The following is a 17215-nucleotide window of genomic DNA, read 5'->3' on the forward strand; positions in this document are numbered from 1 at the left end:
AGGTGGAGGAGCGCAAATGTCTAACATCCACCAGCTCCATGATGTCGTCATGGAGGAGTGGAAGAGGACTCCAGTGGCAACCTGTGAAGCTCTGGTGAACTCCATGACCAAGAGGGTTAAGGCAGTGCTGGAAAATAATTGTGGCCACACAAAATATTGACAGTTTGGACCCAATTTGGACATTTTCACTTAGGGGTGTACTCACTTTTGTTGCCAGCGGTTTAGACATTAATTGCTGTGTGTTGAGTTATTTTGAGGGGACAGCAAATTTACACTGTTATACAAGCTGTACACTCACTACTTTACATTGTAGCAAAGTGTAATTTCTTCGGTGTTGTCACATGAAAAGATATAATAAAATATTTACAAAAATGTGAGGGGTGTACTCACTTTTGTGAAGTACTGTGTGTGTGTATATATATATATATATATATATATATACACACACTATATTACTAAAAGTATTGGGACACCTGCCTTTACACACGCACATGAACTTTAATGGCATCCCAGTCTTAGTCTGTAGGGTTCAATATTGAGTTGGCCCACCCTTTGCAGCTATAACAGCTTCAACTCTACTGGGAAGGCTGTCCACAAGGTTTAGGAGTGTGTCTATGGGAATGTTTGACCGTTTTTTCCAGAAGTGCATTTGTGAGGTCCACAATGTGCATGAGAAGGCCTGGCTCACAGTCTCCTCTCTATTTCATCCCAAAGGTGTTCTATCGGGTTGAGGTCAGGACTCTGTTCAGGCGAGTCAAGTTCCTCCACCCAAAACTCACTCATCCATGTCTTTATGGACCTTGCTTTGGGCACAGATCCAAATGATTTGGTGGAGGGGGGATGATGGTGTGGGGTTGTTTTTCAGGGGTTGGGCTTGGTCCATTATTTCCAGTACAGGGAACTCTTAAGACATCAGCACATCAGTGCCTGACCTCACAAATGCACTTCTGGAAGAATGGTCAAACATTCCCATAGACACACTCCTAAACCTTGTGGGGCCCCCGGACCTCAGGAGTGACCTTCTGTCTCCCTCACAGAGAGCGTTCTCCAAACTGGAAGATGTCTCCAAACTAAGAGCTATGAGCTATCCTCAACCCTGAGTATATAATGACCCTGCACACCTGTGTACTCACACAGATAGCAGGCACCTAGTAAACTCCAGTCACAGGATTGAAAGTTCCAAACCAGAACTACAGAATCTGGAAAAATGATAGTCCAGAACCTCGCATTAACCCTTGATGTGAATCCTGTGCCCATTTTCCATATTCTCCCAGTGACAGACCCTCTCTTTGTCACAGTATGTATGATTTTGTATGGATTTCCCCTTATTTCCTGTTCTGACCCCTATCATTTAGGCAGGAATTTAGAAGGTGGTTGGAGGGCCCACTTTCTGGGGCAACTGCAATCTCTTTTTAGTTCCAAGAGGTCTTAAACATGGAGCACAGGACTCACAGAGGGAGCTCCAAGACAAGACAAGCCTCCATGGATCTTCAAAGATCCCCATCAGCTGCTCTCCTAACTCCAAGATCTCCAGAGATCACCCCCACCAGCTGCAATTAGGTCAAAAGATGCAAAGATCACTTATCACAAGTCATTCGGGGCATGAAACCAGTGGATGTGTGAACCATCACCTACAACATCACCCCCATGGACACAGAGTTGCAACCCACAGGGTGATCTCTGATCCATCAGAGTCCAGTCCTTGCCTCTACATGCCTGAGATCTCTCCCACAGGATTTCTTTCTCCAAGGCTAACAGAATATATAGAAAAATGTCCACACAAATATTATGTCAAAATACATTTTCTTTAATTGATGTGACTTCATCCTTATCCTGTCAATTAAGGCACTTTTCCACTGCAATTCCCGGCTCGGCTCTACTCGGCCCTGCTTGGCCCGGTTTGCTTTTCCACTGCTGGTACCGCATGGTACGGTGTTGGAACGGTTCGGTACGGTACGGTATGGTTTGCTTTTCCAATAAAGTAGTACTAAAGTTAAGTGGGTGGGATAACAACGCGGTGGGTGGGATTCTCTGACCAATCAGTGGCTAGTAGTGACTGCATGCAAAGGATTGTGGGATATGGTACCGGGTATGGTACCTCTTGGAACCACAATCGAGTAGGTACTGTTTTTGAGAGCCGTACCGTTCGGTTCCATGCAGTGGAAAAGCACCGCCGTACCGTACCGAACCTTTCCTACACCGTACCGTACCGAACCGTTCCTACACCATACCATGCGGTACCAGCAGTGGAAAAGCACAAAAGCGAGCCGAACCGTTCGGTTCCATGCAGTGGAAAAGCACCTTTATTACAGGACATGGATAGTATGGAAAGGAGGAGGGGGAGAGAGGAAGAGAAACACCCTGACTAGTAAAGTGTTGCTGAAACTAGCCTGCATTTTCAAGCACTGAAGAAAAAAAAAACAGGAGCATGAAAAAAACTAATATGGCACAATATATTCCATAAGGTACATTTAATATCCCAGATAGCAAGCAATTGTGATGCAAGTTTGAAAATGACTTGCTAAGCTATTGCAAGACTTGCCAGGCTTCGCAAGTTTGTTGCAGCAAGTCCAAATTGCATGACTCCAGATCAACTTTCTTTGCAAACATTTTGCAAGTCTGCTGTAAGTTCTCGTTCAGTTATGTTGTGCAGTAGTCATCCCACCACAGAGGTCACTGTGGCTGAATTTTCATACTGTAGACTTGCAGAGCTGTTGCTGTAGACTCACCACTGCAACTTTGCTCTTTCTAGAGACTCACCATGCAAATTAGCTACAAATTGTAAAAGTGTCCACTAGAACTTGTACTTCAAGTGCTCTGCAAGTGTACAACCTGCCAGTGAAAATGTGCAGCAAGTTAACAGACTTACAAATCAACACTGACACTGATGTATGGAAAGGTATCCTTCCTATCTGGGATATGGCTGGTTAATGTAATATCATTACTTCTAGGGTAAACGTATACTTTCATTTAGAAAAAAGCAAGCAGGAGTTCTGCTTTAGATATACAGTACTTTAAACATACCCTGTAATCTACTTTATATAAATTGTTTTTTTTACTACCAATATCAGATAAACCCGTAGATCGTAAAACGTACAGAAATATCCATTGATAGATTTTAGAGTTAGTTATTTTTTTATCTGCATACCACAATCTTATATTCATTTCTAAAGTGACAATGCTGTTATGTTACCTCCTCTCTTTAGTAATAAGGAGACCATATCTGGGTAATCCACAGCAGCTGCTACGTGTAGAGGGGTGACGCCATGCTGGTCTGCCTTGTTTACGTTAGCCTGGTGCTCAATCAAGAACTGGGCGACTTCAATGTGCCAGCTTTTGGCTACCTAAGTGTGAAAGACGCAAAACATTTCAATCAAAAACTTCATCCTTTTTTATGGATAGTGTAGGACCCACTGACAATGGGGTACTTTGACGTAGTGGTGGGCTTGAGCATGATATGGCCATATGGGGGGACAAAATCCCCGTTTTTATTTATGGATTGTCTTCATATATGATAGTCATTTCTTTTGCATGTGAGCGTTATTCTTTTTTAATAATCAAAAACTGTGCCTTCTAATGGGAGAACAGTGTACAGTATGTAATATGTGGGAGAAAACTAACAGTTGCATAAGGTATCTAGGCTCTGAGGGTTGTATAGAACCATGCGACCTGAGCTGTGCTGGCTACAGGTGGCCATTAAAGACAGTTGGAAGTCATTGCGCATCTTTGTTCCATATAAAGTCTGATGACTACACAAGCGTTCTATATACTCTATATCCCTACTGCATGCAAGTAGAAAAAACAGGCTTGGAAACTGGCTAATGAAACTAGATGGCAATAAAAGCCAACAAAAGCTCTAACCCCTCTCCACTCTAAACTATAATCTAAAACAAAATGAAAAGTTTTGGCTAGAGTTGGGGTTTGAAAGGTCACAGTTACACCCCTATGGTTGCTCTAGACTTGGTCCAGCTTTGGCTTCTAGGATGGAGCCACAGGTGGGAGGGGGCACATGTAGTTGCAGTCAGAGGACATCTTGTGCCTGTTGACAGCAGCCATGTGATCCATTCTAATAACCTCAGATTAACAGAGACTGGAGTGGTGGTAGGCAATTTTCTTGAAACCAGTAAATGGTACCACCAAGCTACTAATTCACTCTCTCATTACCTCTCATTACTGCAATTCACTTCTTGTTGACCTAACTCTACACAGGCTATTCCCTCTTCTGTCTGTCTTAAATGCTACTGCCAAAAACAGCCATCTTTCCAACCGTCCATCGTCCAGTCTCTGCCAATCCCTCAGTTGGCTTCCCCTCACCCAATTTATAAAATTATAATTCCATAACAAAAACATAGTAAACCTTCCACAACTCTGTTACAAGGTATATTATCAATATCACCTCAAAATATCACCCAAACTGTCCACTTTGCTCCTCCCAAGACCCCCTGCTGTCTAGTTCCCTCTTCACCTCCTCCTATGTTCACCTCCAGGACTTCTCTAGAGCTTCTCCCATACTCTGAAACTCTAACCTAATCTGTCTGGTTATCTCCCACTCAGTCTGCCTTTAGGTGATACCCAAAGGCTCAACTCTTCGTGGAAGCCTATCCTACTTCCACCTAACAACTTCACTTTCATTTTTTTCATCAAATCAATCATCCCCACACAGTTGTTACCATTTGTATCACTTGCCCGTCCCCTTAAGATTGTAGGCTTCCATGAGCAGAGACCTCATAATCCTCTTGTCCTGAATTGTTTAACTCTACTGTCTCACTTCATAACTTAAATAATTTCTCCTATTGTTGGCGCTATATAAATCCTGTATAATATTAAATAAGATGTCAGCAACTGGCAACTGTGCTTGCAGAGAATAAATCTGCCTTAAAGCTAAATTATTTGTAAATGTCTCTCATGGCTCTTCCAGGTAGCCAGGCCTTCCCAGAGAAAAAAAACAATGCTGGGTTCGGCTAATGAATCATGAAAGGGTTAATGTACGATTCCTATATATCTTCAGAGTATTTCAATGGATTGGGTTGGGTTGTCTTTTTAGAACACATTCTCTTCCAGTAAAATGCTACATCTGAGAATGAATTGGGGAAAGAATATATTTAAAAAAAGAGAAAAAGAGTCAAAAAACCTCAAGGGAACAGGGGATTTTTACATCAATACTCCTGCAACACCCAATATGGATACACATTATGTGTTGCACTCTTTCTAGTAGGGCGCAGAGTTGTATAAAGTACTCGAAACCCATACTTGAGTAAAAGTACAAGTGCTCGATCAAAAAGTGACTTGAGTAGAAGTATTAAAGTATTCAACATTTTTTGTACTTAAGTATTGCTAGTAGTTTTTTTTAAATTTTGCTACTCAAGTATTGAAAGTAAAAGTACCAGTAGTTTTGAGAAAAAAAATGCTACTCAAGTACTGAAAGTAAAAGTACAAGTACTGTGTTATGTAGTTATTAAAGAAAGAAGTCAAAAGTTTGAACATCATATTGTTTTTTATTATTTCAAATGCAGCTTTTATTTATACATACAGTAGCATTTATTTTCGTATGCGCTGATAATACACATGTTTTGAGCTTCATGAAACCTGCCATCTACTGTTCTGGCAGTGGTAATTTTTATAATAGTAACTAGTAACTATGCAGCACAAAAAAAAAATCGGAGTAGAAGTATTGAAATCATCGAAAAAATGTAGTGAAGTAAAAGTGGAAGTAGGAGAAAAAAATTCTACTCTAGGAAAGTACAGATACCGCCTTTCGGTACTTAAGTACAGTAGTGAAGTAGTTCTACTTAGTTACTATACATTTCTGGTAGGGCGTAACATCGGAAAAATGTTCTCACTAGTGTAAAATACCAAAAGTGCCTACATTTGGCAAATCAATATAAGCAGTGTATTGCTGACAGTATTAGGACAGGAGATGTACCAGGGGATTGGAGGAAGGCTAACGTGATTCCGATATTCAAAAAGGGCCAGAGACATATCCCGGGAAATTATAGGCCTGTCAGTTTGACATCAATAGTATGTAAACTTCTGGAGGGGATGATAAGGGACTATATCGTAGAGTATGCTAAAGACAACAACATCATCAGTAGTAACCAACACGGGTTTACAAATGGGCGTTCTTGTCAAACCAATCTCTTAGCATTCTACGAGGAAGTGAGCTGTGAGCTAGATAGGGGGAGACCAGTGGATGTGGTGTACTTGGATTTCGCTAAGGCGTTTGATACAGTTTCCCACAAGCGCTTAATTTATAAAATAAGGTCTGCAGGTATCGACAGCAGGGTTTGCTCTTGGATACGGAACTGGCTAAAAGGCCGTGTCCAAAGGGTGGTAATAAACAGCGCATACTCAGACTGGGCTGAGGTAGTAAGCGGGGTGCCCCAGGGCTCAGTCCTGGGACCAACCTTGTTCAATTTATTCATAAACAGCATTGAGGACGGGATCAGTAGTTCGTTATCAATTTTTGCAGATGACACAAAATTGGCCAGGGCAATAACTGCACAGCATGAAGCAGATATCCTACAGAATGACCTGGACAAAATTACGGAGTGGGCAACGACATGGCAAATGAGGTTTAATGTGGAGAAGTGTAAGGTTTTGCACTTGGGGACCAAAAACATAAAAACACAATACATGTTAGGAGGGGAACCCTTGGGGGACTCAAAAATGGAGAAAGATCTGGGAGTCTTGGTTGATGATAGATTAGGCAACAGCATGCAATGCCAAGCGGCAGCTTCCAAAGCCAACAGAATATTAGCATGCATAAAGAAAGGGATGCATTCCAGAGATAAGACTATAATCCTTCCACTTTATAAAACTCTGGTCCGACCGCATCTGGAGTATTCTGTCCAGTTCTGGTCGCCAGTCCTCAGGAGGGATGTGTTGGAGCTGGAGAGAGTGCAGAGAAGGGCAACTAAACTAATTAGGGGATTGGAGGACCTTACCTATGAAGAGCGGCTGCAATCGCTCGATTTATTTTCCCTGGAGAAGAGACGTCTGAGAGGGGACATGATAGCAATTTATAAATATCTTAATGGGGATCTCAGCTTAGAAAAAAAGCTGTTCATTCGAAGGAATTGCATGAGGACTCGAGGACATACAATGCGATTAGAGGAGAAGCGTTTTAACCTCAGGCAACGTGGGGGGTTCTTTACTGTTAGGGCTACAAGATTGTGGAATTGTCTACCACAAGAGGTGGTTTCTGCGGGTAGTATGGTGACTTTCAAAAGACTCTTAGACTTACATCTCAAGGATCAGGAGATAAAGGGCTATGTTAGATGATTACAGTCACACACACCTACACAGGTTGAACTGGATGGACTATTGTCTTTATTCAACCTCACCTACTATGTAACTATGTAACTATGTAACTAAGTGTATTGTTGGTGACTGGAAGAATATTATATAATCCAAAGACTGACACTTCCAACTGGCCTGCCGCTACAGTAGACACAAGATTTGGCATAGCTTTTTTTAGATCAACTGGAATGCAGAAATTCTGTGGGGGTCCCAAATTCAAGTGTACCTATCATCAGACATACAATTGGTGGAGCTTTTCCAAAAAATGATACTGTTGATGTATATTCTGACATGTCAAAAATGTATTTCAGTGGAGTTGGAAATTGCATCAAGGTCCACTTTAAGCTCTTGGTCAGAACACTTGTGGAGTCTCCACAACAAGGCCAAAGGTGCTGCAATGCAGTGAGGGCTTATGCTTTTTTGGCCATTAGGTACGTAAACCGCATGCATTTCATCAAGTAAAGAGTATATGAAGATAATTATATCTTCAGTCTCACCTCATGCATAACTGTCTGTCCATACTTGTCAACTTCATTTACATCACAACCTTTGGAAAGGAGCTGTTCGATGGTTTCAAAATTAATCTGCAATTTATTACAAATGTATTACTCATGCGCATCTAAATTGACAACAAAACAATTTATTTTTTTATATTTAAAGAAAAGCTTTACATCTTACTCTAAAAGGAAATAATACTTTCACTGGCATCCCTTTTTGTCTCTTACAGTATCTGTGTATATTTTACATTTATTGTGTATTTGTATATATTGCTTTGTGTATGGCCAGGGATGGTATAAACCAGGCCAGACCAGACAGTACAGGCAGATAGGTCACTGATCTCATTTTTCTTTATTCCTGTTTGCTATGGTGGATAATAAGGCTTTTTTGCTTATATATTTTTTTTTTTATTTTATAAAGCTAGTGGTGGTTGGTTATGGTTACATTCAACTGGAACTGTCCTGTAATGCTGAAGACATTTCGTAGCTTATCCAAGCCACAAATATCTCCCACATGTAATGCCGTTTTAACATCTCTACCGTGGGGATTTGATAATTCACACCTTCAGCTACACATTTGAAGGAGTAACACCTATGCAGATTTCCTGACACCAAAGATGGGATTACGTAATTAGAACAGGTTCCACAATTTTCACACCTCCCATTCTGTTACTGGACAATAACATCTTCCTTGGCACATTCCATAATGAATGAATCTAAGTAGGTATCATTGCTCCTTGCATGGATATAAATTGTGGGTTTTCTTCCTGACACTCGTTAGAACTGAAGAGGTGGCTTGGATAAGCTACAAAACATCTTCAACATCAGGTATGTTGGGGTGCCATCCAGAATGAACACGTTATCACAGCATACATGTGTGACTGGACCATAAAAAGCCTTTACACACAAAACGGATGTAGCGGAGAGTTCCTGAGGAGCTGCTGGGATGTCACACTTTCCCTTCACTGACGCAACTCATCAACACCCCAGTAACAAAGCAATGAGTTTTAATAGGGCTAATATTGCTTCCTTTTGGCTAAAATCAAGTGTAGTATCTGTTCTTATCAGTGATCCAGTAGGGGTGCTATGCTGTCATTCTGACCTGACAAAGGTTGGAGTGTCTGGCTATGTATCCCTGTTGGAGTGATGGGGGTTTGGAAGGGAAGTACCAGCTTGGACAAAAATTAGGGCACCCACAAGCAGTTGGAGCACGAGAATAATCCCCTCGGGAAAACTGGAAGAGCCCAGTAAGTCCTGATTTTAGTGAATCTACCTTGTCTGGCAATGGGCTTGGAAGGCAAAAGGTCCCCGGTTGTCTGAGCCCCCTGGGAATGGTCGCCCTAGGGGTGCTCTTAGTAACACTTGGGTGTGGGACCCCACTGTGTGAACAAGCACATGGTCACTGCCACTAAATGCTTATTTTCTGCACTGGGCCTTTCAGGGCTGGGCCTTTTGGCTAAGTCTTCCAGGCCTTAGGGCCCGGCCAGTGCACTATTGCAAGGTCACTTATTTATTTTATTTATTTTTCTCCCACGTTTTGTCTCACTTAAACTTTTGTGTGTGTTTTCTCACTGGATGAAGGATGTGAGTCCTTGGGCTTGCCCTGACATCTAGGGGGAGGATGTGCAGCCCTTAGGTTCCTTCTTCCACTGCCCCTGGGGGGGTCTCTCTTACGAAGAGCCCCTCGACCAAGTATTCGATGGTCGGCTTCTGACCTAGAACAATGGGGTCCCCAGGCCTTCTGTCTTGGCAGATGATTGTAAACCCTTTGTCCCCGTCAGGAGCCTTGCGCCCCGGGCGATCAGGGTAGAGGTCCTTTGCTTTTGGGGGGTGGACTTAGGAACACCCTTAAGTCCACTTTTTAGTGTGTGTTTCACATGCATATTTTTTCAGGTTTTTGCACCACCGTGGACTTAAAGAAAAAAAAGGTTTTAATAGGGCCAGGACAAGTCCTGCAAAATAATGGCAACACAGATCTAATCACAGTAAAGCAGACATGTTATAGAATACCATGAGCAGCATAGTAACATAGATCATTTATGTTCCATAAATTGCCTGTGAAGGGCCTGACGAAAAAAAACACTAAGCTAAATAAAATAAACAACATTAACAACTTTAATGACAGCAAGTGCTGGAGTAAATATCAGCCCATTAATGAAGAATGCTAATAGCAAGGTAGCCTGTTCTATAGTGCTTAGTCCCTGACTACACCACTGGCTAGAAACTCCCCAACATGACGGGAGGCTGGTTTCTCCTGTGGCAGCAAGGTATAAAGGAAGCCAACATACAAGATTCACACAAATACAGATGGCCAAAAAGTCCTCTCACCACTAATGTTGTATTTGTGTCCTCAGGCCTCAGCGGTCCAAATCTAGAAGACCAGGCCAAAGGTAACAGAACGCTATGGGATCTCCCTCTAAAGCCTGCACCTGTAATTCATGCCCATGTGGCTCTTATGGTTCAGCACAGCAGCAGTATCTGCAACCTGGTTCCCTTCCCGGACTCGCTGCAGCTCTCCGACTCCCTGTTCTTGGCAATTCCTGGCAGTGCCATCTTAAGAGCATTAAAGGGCCCTGGGCAATGCCTACACACTCACCCACGAGAATAAAAATGCAAATTATAGATAAGGCGATATTTATTGGTACAGCAGTGCCAGACTAATGAAAATAATCCAAGTTGGGCGGCTGGGTCCCTTGAACACACACATGGATGGGAGTCAGACTCGACTGACCTGTGTGTGCCTGTTCCCGTGGAGGCAGACAGGCCTTCCTGCAGTTGTGGGATCCCCCTCCACGGCCCAAGTGGCCTGATAGCAGTGCAGGGCCGACAGGCGCATGAGACATGCTAAGTTTAGCAGCGGGATTCAAACGGGAATTGGGACTAACGCTTGGCTGGGGCTGGGTCACTGGGTAGGTGGGTCCCTGGGCAACTGCCCAGCATGCAAATTCGGTAAGATGGCCCTGGTTCCTGGCTCTTAGTCTGGGAAGCCCAGTCTACAACATAGTCTATACAGGTTCTCCTTGCTCTGCCTACTGCAACCTGTGTCAGTACTAATGGGCTCCCAGGCATCACAGTCTAACCTCCCTGCATCAGGCTGCCCTGCTCTCCCCAGACAGCCTTGTGGTCTTATCTCTTCTCCCTAGCACGGGCTAGCCTCTTTCTGCTTGCACCAGTGGGTGGGGGCTAAAGTCCAGTTTTAGGAAAGCAGCGAATCACAGCCCAGTTCTCCTTTGGTGGGCAGAGATGAAAGTCCAGCCAGGGCTAAACTGGTATTTCCATTTTGTTGGTAGAATTTTGTTGGTAGAGCCCACCAGGCCCCAGCTACAATAAAAATCTCACTTATGGATATACAGACCCCTTTTATAACCTTTTATAATGTTAAGGTTGTTTGTTACATATTGACAGTTACCTGTTCATCTTCATTTTTGGATAATTTAATAAAATAATTCAAGACGGTGTCATTAGACCGTTTAAAAGTGACTTCTTCAGGGAGATGAACGGAATTTTCGTTTTGGTCCTCATTCTTCGCCTGGAGCCCAGAGTAGGTTTCTGTGGCAAAGCGACCTGAATTCATCAAAAGACAAGCCATGAAAACAGCACATGATATTATTGTGGTTTTCTTCATAGCGCTGTTCCTTCATATAAAGTTTGTATATGCTGTATTTCAGACATGGGAGTAAGTCACACATGTGCAAGTCACAAGCAAGTCTCAAGTCTTAACCTTCAAGTCTCAAGCAAGTCCCAAGTTACTGTGGCGAAATGCAAGCAAGTCAAGTCGAGTCCCTGCTAGAAGTCAAGCAAGTCAAGTCATTTATTTTGGTCAAGTCACAAATCAAGTCAAAATACTGATCTACCCCAATTTTCACCTTTAAATCAGTTAAAAGTCAGTGGTCAGGAAAGGTTTTGTTTTATTTTCAACATTAACAAAACTGCTTAGTGCTTTTTTCTTGGCATATTAAAGAAACACTTTGAATGCCCAAACAGCTCAAAATCCTTCGTCCGGTCATGTTTCAACACCACAGTCACTAAAAAACTTGTTACGTATTTCCATTGTTAAACAGCCAGTGTCCTAAAAATCAAAACACACTGAGGTGTTTAAGTGACTGTGGTGTCAGAAATATAACAGGCACATTCATTTTGCTTTAACACATCTTGAGAAAATGTAAATATTTAATAACTTAAAAAAGTAAAGTAATTTCGAGTCATATGTCTCAAGTCAAAGTCAAGTCTCAAGTCAAGTCGAGTCTTTTATTCATTTTAATCAAGCAAGTCTCAAGTCCTCAAACTGGTGACTTAAGTCAAGTCATGTGACTCGAGTCCCCCACCTCTGCTGTATTTCATAACCTAAATACGGTAACTTAAATATGAAAAACATATTAAGCCCATGTTCACATTGTTGGTACTTTGAAATCGTGCTACTTCACTGGAAGTAGCACGATTTCAAAGTATTAGGTCAGCACAATTTAAGGTGCTACTTGAAAGACATCTTTCATTTGACCCGTCAAATGGCATGACAAATCACTCCAATGTGAACGAGAGCTAAAGCTACTTTCAGGTAAGCCTCTTTTAATAACTCAAAATAGTTTCTTCCTGGATATACAATATCTCCTGTACTGTATATGAGCATTTTCAAGTATACTCTCAAGTGAATCCAATACCTGATTTGGAGGTGTCATCCTTTGATCTCTTCAGAATAGGTATGTATTTGGTATACTGAGCCTGGATCCAAGATGGCTTCTCCTCAGCAGTCTTATCATCCTCCTACAAATATAACTATCGTTACCAAAGATAACATTGGGCACATTACATGGTCAGCACAGTGCAGTAGTGCAAAGAAGAGTTTTCTGATAAAGCGCCTAGTAAATCAATGGTTAATTTATCAACCCATAGAAAATTTGGGCAGTTTTGGGACTTTAGATGAGACACCGGCGAGCACTGCTCAGCGTCTCCATCCCTGTATATAGCAAAACTGAAGAGAAAAAGGGGATTAAAGAAGGTGTGTGATTAATGGGGAGTACTCGGATTGGGCGGTGTGGAAAGTGGGGTCCCCCAGGGTTCTGTCCTGGGACCAATCCTGTTTAATTTATTCATAAATGATCTAGAGGAGGGGATATCTAGTACAATCTCAGTATTTGCGGATGATACTAAACTAAGCATGCCAATATCTTCTATGCGGGATGTAGAAACCTTACAAGCAGACCTGAACAAAATAACGGGGTGGGCAACTACATGGCAGATGAGGTTTAATGTTGAAAAATGTAAAGTAATGCACTTGGGGGCCAGAAACCAGAAAGCAAGCTACTCACTAGGGGGGAACCTTTGGGTGAGTCTAGGATGGAAAAAGACTTGGGGGTACTGGTAGACAACAGGCTTGGCAGTGGCATGCAATGCCAAGCCGCTGCAAGCAAAGCCAACAGAATACTGGGATGTATAAAAAAGGGGATTCACTCCAGAAATAAAGAGATTATTCTCCCGCTCTACAAGACTCTGGTCCGGCCACATCTGGAGTATGCTGTCCAGTTCTGGGCACCGGTCCTCAGGAAGGATGTGCTGGAACTGGAAAGAGTCCAGAGAAGGGCAACAAAAATAATTAGGGGAATGGAGGATCTCAGCTATGAGGAAAGACTACAAGCACTGAACTTATTCTCTCTGGAGAAGAGACGATTGAGGGGGGATATGATATCAATGTACAAATACTGTACTGGCGACCCTAGCATAAGGAACAAACTATTCAGAGAAAGGAAATACAATAAGACACGTGGCCACTCACTAAAACTAGAGGAAAGGCGCTTTAACCTTAAAATGCGTAAGGGGTTCTTCACTGTAAGAGCGGTAAGGATGTGGAATTCTCTTCCACAAGCAGTCGTATCAGCAGGGAGAATTGATAGTTTCAAAAAACTATTAGATGGGCACCTTAAAGACCACAACATACAGGGGTATTCAATGTACGGTTAAAAGCAAACACACACACACATCATAGGTTGAACTGGATGGACTGATGTCTTTTTTCAACCTCACTAACTATGTAATAATCAACCCAAGGAAAAAGAAATGACCCCAAACTGCTGCTAATTCTCTGCAGTTGTACTACGTAAAAGATTTTATCATAAATAATCAGCACACGTTTGTATTCCTCTCAAGTTGACCAAATGATATAGAAAAATCACAATTTTTATTGATACAAAATATCAATTCATATATACATAAACAATACAATGAATGAAAAATCGAAAAATATGGAAATAATATTTTGTGTAATATACATTGTGCAAAAAAAGTGCAGGTGCAAATGGATAAAGATCTTTTCATTCACAATGCGGTGAACAAAAAAAATAAAAAAATAAGGAAGTAATATTTTGTGTAATATACACTGTGCAAAAAAAGTGCTAGTGCAAGTAGATAAAGATAATTAAAAGCCCAAAAAATACATAATTATTTCATACTAGCCTTTAAATATGATAAAAATATTAAAAAATATATATGTGTTAAAAAACAAATATATATATATAAATATCATATAAGAAAAGTATATTAAGAAAGGTTGAAAAAATAAAAAATCAGTGATATATAAAAAAAAAAGTCCCAAAAGTGCCAAAAAGTGCTGAAGACAATATGTGGTTCACTCAATGCTCTATTCACTGTATTCACTCGTGAGAAAACACCCAGCTGTGCTCCTTCCACTGTGTTTTTCCTAAATTAACTCACCAGATAGGGAGCTGGTAAAATTATAAACCAGCAATCACGCTTCAAACAATGTAAATATTTTCCTGCATGTCGGTTCAAAATCCCAAGATGGATCTTCCCACTTTATCCATAAGTATTAGGACAGTAGTGCAGTAGTGCAGCTCTCATAGATTACAGTTAGTGACCACATTACACAGGGGGCTTCCATTAGACATGTGCAGTTTGTTTCGAATCAAAATTCGGACAAATTTTTAGTTGTTCAGAAATTCAGATGTATCCGAAGGTTGGAAATACAATAGTAACAAATTTAAACAAATTCAAAATAATGAAATTAAATTTGCTTGAAATTCAAAATGGAGTCCAAAATAAAAGAATAGAATAAAATAGAAAAGAAATTGAAAGAATAGAACAGAAAATAATACAATAGAATAGAAAAAAAAACAACAGAATAGAATAAAACAGAAAGAATATAACCTTCTTCGAATTGAATTAAAAAAAAAATAGTTTAGAATAGAAAATAATTGAATAGAAAAGAAAATAATAGAATGGAAAATAAAAGAATAAAGTACCAATTATTAAATGTTGTGGCTACATTTGTTTTCTTTTCTTAGGCATTTTTTTCCTCTGTACTCCCCTGGCGATCTGGCCATTAACACACCACCTGTGTCAGAGTGCCCCCACTCTGGATGAAAGAGCACGGGGGGGGGGGGGGCACAGCAGGCAGCAACACTGTCAGTCTGGGGGGAGGGGAATGTTAGATAGCAGATTTAGATACACTAACAAGTTGAAGCCAAACTCTAGCTCACATTTCAGTTACAGAAGCAGTTACAGCAAATTTTTTTTTTTTCCTTTTAGTATAAAGGTTTTACATATATAGATAAAAGCTGATCATTGTAAGCACCCCTGTGGTAAATGTTTTTTCTGTCTCTCTAAGTGCAGGACAGCTTGTTCTTTAGAAAAACAGACTTACTGGCCAGATGACCAGGTGAAAATACTGGGGGGGGGGGGGGCAGAGAGCACTGGGGGATGTCATAGAGCACTGGGGGGGTGGCTGGAGAGCACTGGGGGACGTCATAGAACACTGGGGGGGAGGGGGCTGGAGAGCACTGGGGGATATCGGAGAGCACAGGGGGGAAGAGAGAGCACTGGGGGGGGGGGCAGAGAGCACTGTGGGACGTCACAGAGCACTGGGGGATATCTTAGAGCAAGGGGGGCCCTGGGAGCACTGGGGGATATCAGAGAGCACAGGAGGGACTAGAAGGCCCTTGGGGGTCTGGAGAGCACTGGTGGGGGGGGGGGGTCGGGAGCACTTGGAGGGCAGGGAGAGCACTGGGGGGGGTTGAAGAGATCACTGGGGGTCAGTAGAGCTGGTCAGTAGGGCTGGTCAGAGAGCACTGGGGGTCAGTAGAAAGAAAATGGATAGGAGGATGCAGAAGGAAATGTAGAGCTTGATTCTTCTAAATGCAGTCGCCCCGTCTTTCCTCCTATCCAGGCTCACAGGGGGGCCAGCGGCCGCACTCAAGTTCTTTCTAATCTGGCTCTGTGGGGTTAGCAGCAGCTGCCTCATCTAGCTCCTCCCCCTTCATGGTCACGCCCCCGGCACCGACAGCTGAACCTAGCTGGCTACCGGATGTTTTCTTTAGCTCCCCCTTCATGATTCCCCCTCCCCCAGTGCCGATTGTTGAAATGAACTGAGAGGCTGGATGAGAGGCGCGCTCAAGGAGCATCCCAGCTTCCTTGGGCCCCAAAGGAACAAATGCGGCGCGGCCCACCGGGCAACTGCCCTGTGGTCAGTCCAGGCCTGCCTGTATGTGATTTGCGCGCCGGGGTAGGGTGCAATTATAAATATACTCAATATACGCTTATTGGGATTTTTTTTTTACCAAAAATATATGGAAGAATACATATTGGCCTAAATTGATGAAGAAATTAAATTTTATTGGATAAGTTTTATAGCAGAAAGTAAAAAATATACAGTATATATTTTTTTTCAAATTGTCTGTCCTTATTTGTTGGTAGCATAACAAATAAAAACTGCAGAGGTGATAAAATACCGCCAAAAGAAAACTCTTTTTTAGGAAAAAAAAGGACATTGATTTTATTTGGGTACAGCGTTGCACGAGCGCGCATTTGTCAGGTAAAGTAATGCAGTGCTGTATCGCAAAAAATGGCCTGGTCATGAAGGGGGTAAATCTTCCGGAGCTGAACTGGTTAAGGTAGAATAGTCATTTTTATGGATGTCTGTGTCCATGTCAACATTATTTGTCCCAGTGGGAATAAATTGATGGGAAATCCTCAGGGAATTCTCCTTTGCTTTGTAGAGATTTCTTGTTGCTTCCTGTTGTGTCTGCAGGACACACTTGTATAAAGTACTCGAAACCCATACTTGAGTAAAAGTACAAGTGCTCGATCAAAAAGTGACTTGAGTAGAAGTGGAAGTGCTCGATCAAAAAGTACTAAAGTATTCAACATTTTTTGTACTTAAGTATTGCAAGTAGTTTTTTTTAAACATTTTTCTACTCAAGTACTGAAAGTAAAAGTACAAGTACTGTGTTATGTAGTTATTAAAGAAAGAAGTCAAAAGTTTGAACATCATATTGTTTTTTATTATTTCAAATGATTAACCTAAAAGGACAATCACAATTCCTATGGCTGTAACTTTTTGTAAACAAAAACAGATAAAGTATGTCCCTCCCTTTCCCCTTTAAAGCATCCCTCCTTCTCTTCCCTGCATG

The 17215-nt window shown here is 41.8% G+C and overlaps 1 protein-coding gene across 1 annotated transcript in view; it reads right to left on the reverse strand.

Moving 5' to 3' along the window:
• Window positions 1-17215, reverse strand: part of LOC309555380 (uncharacterized protein) — a 274470-nt gene that overhangs the window by 219317 nt on the left and 37938 nt on the right. The window contains exons 2-5 of the mRNA XM_082257368.1: window positions 12455-12557; window positions 11206-11360; window positions 7797-7883; window positions 3194-3344 (exon numbers count right to left, since the gene is read on the reverse strand). Coding sequence (XP_082113494.1) covers window positions 3194-3344; window positions 7797-7883; window positions 11206-11360; window positions 12455-12557 — 496 coding nt within the window. The remainder of the gene's footprint in view (window positions 1-3193; window positions 3345-7796; window positions 7884-11205; window positions 11361-12454; window positions 12558-17215) is intronic.

This window comes from Pelophylax lessonae (genome assembly GCF_965119305.1).
Source record: "Pelophylax lessonae genome assembly, chromosome: 5".
Lineage (NCBI taxonomy): Eukaryota > Metazoa > Chordata > Amphibia > Anura > Ranidae > Pelophylax > Pelophylax lessonae.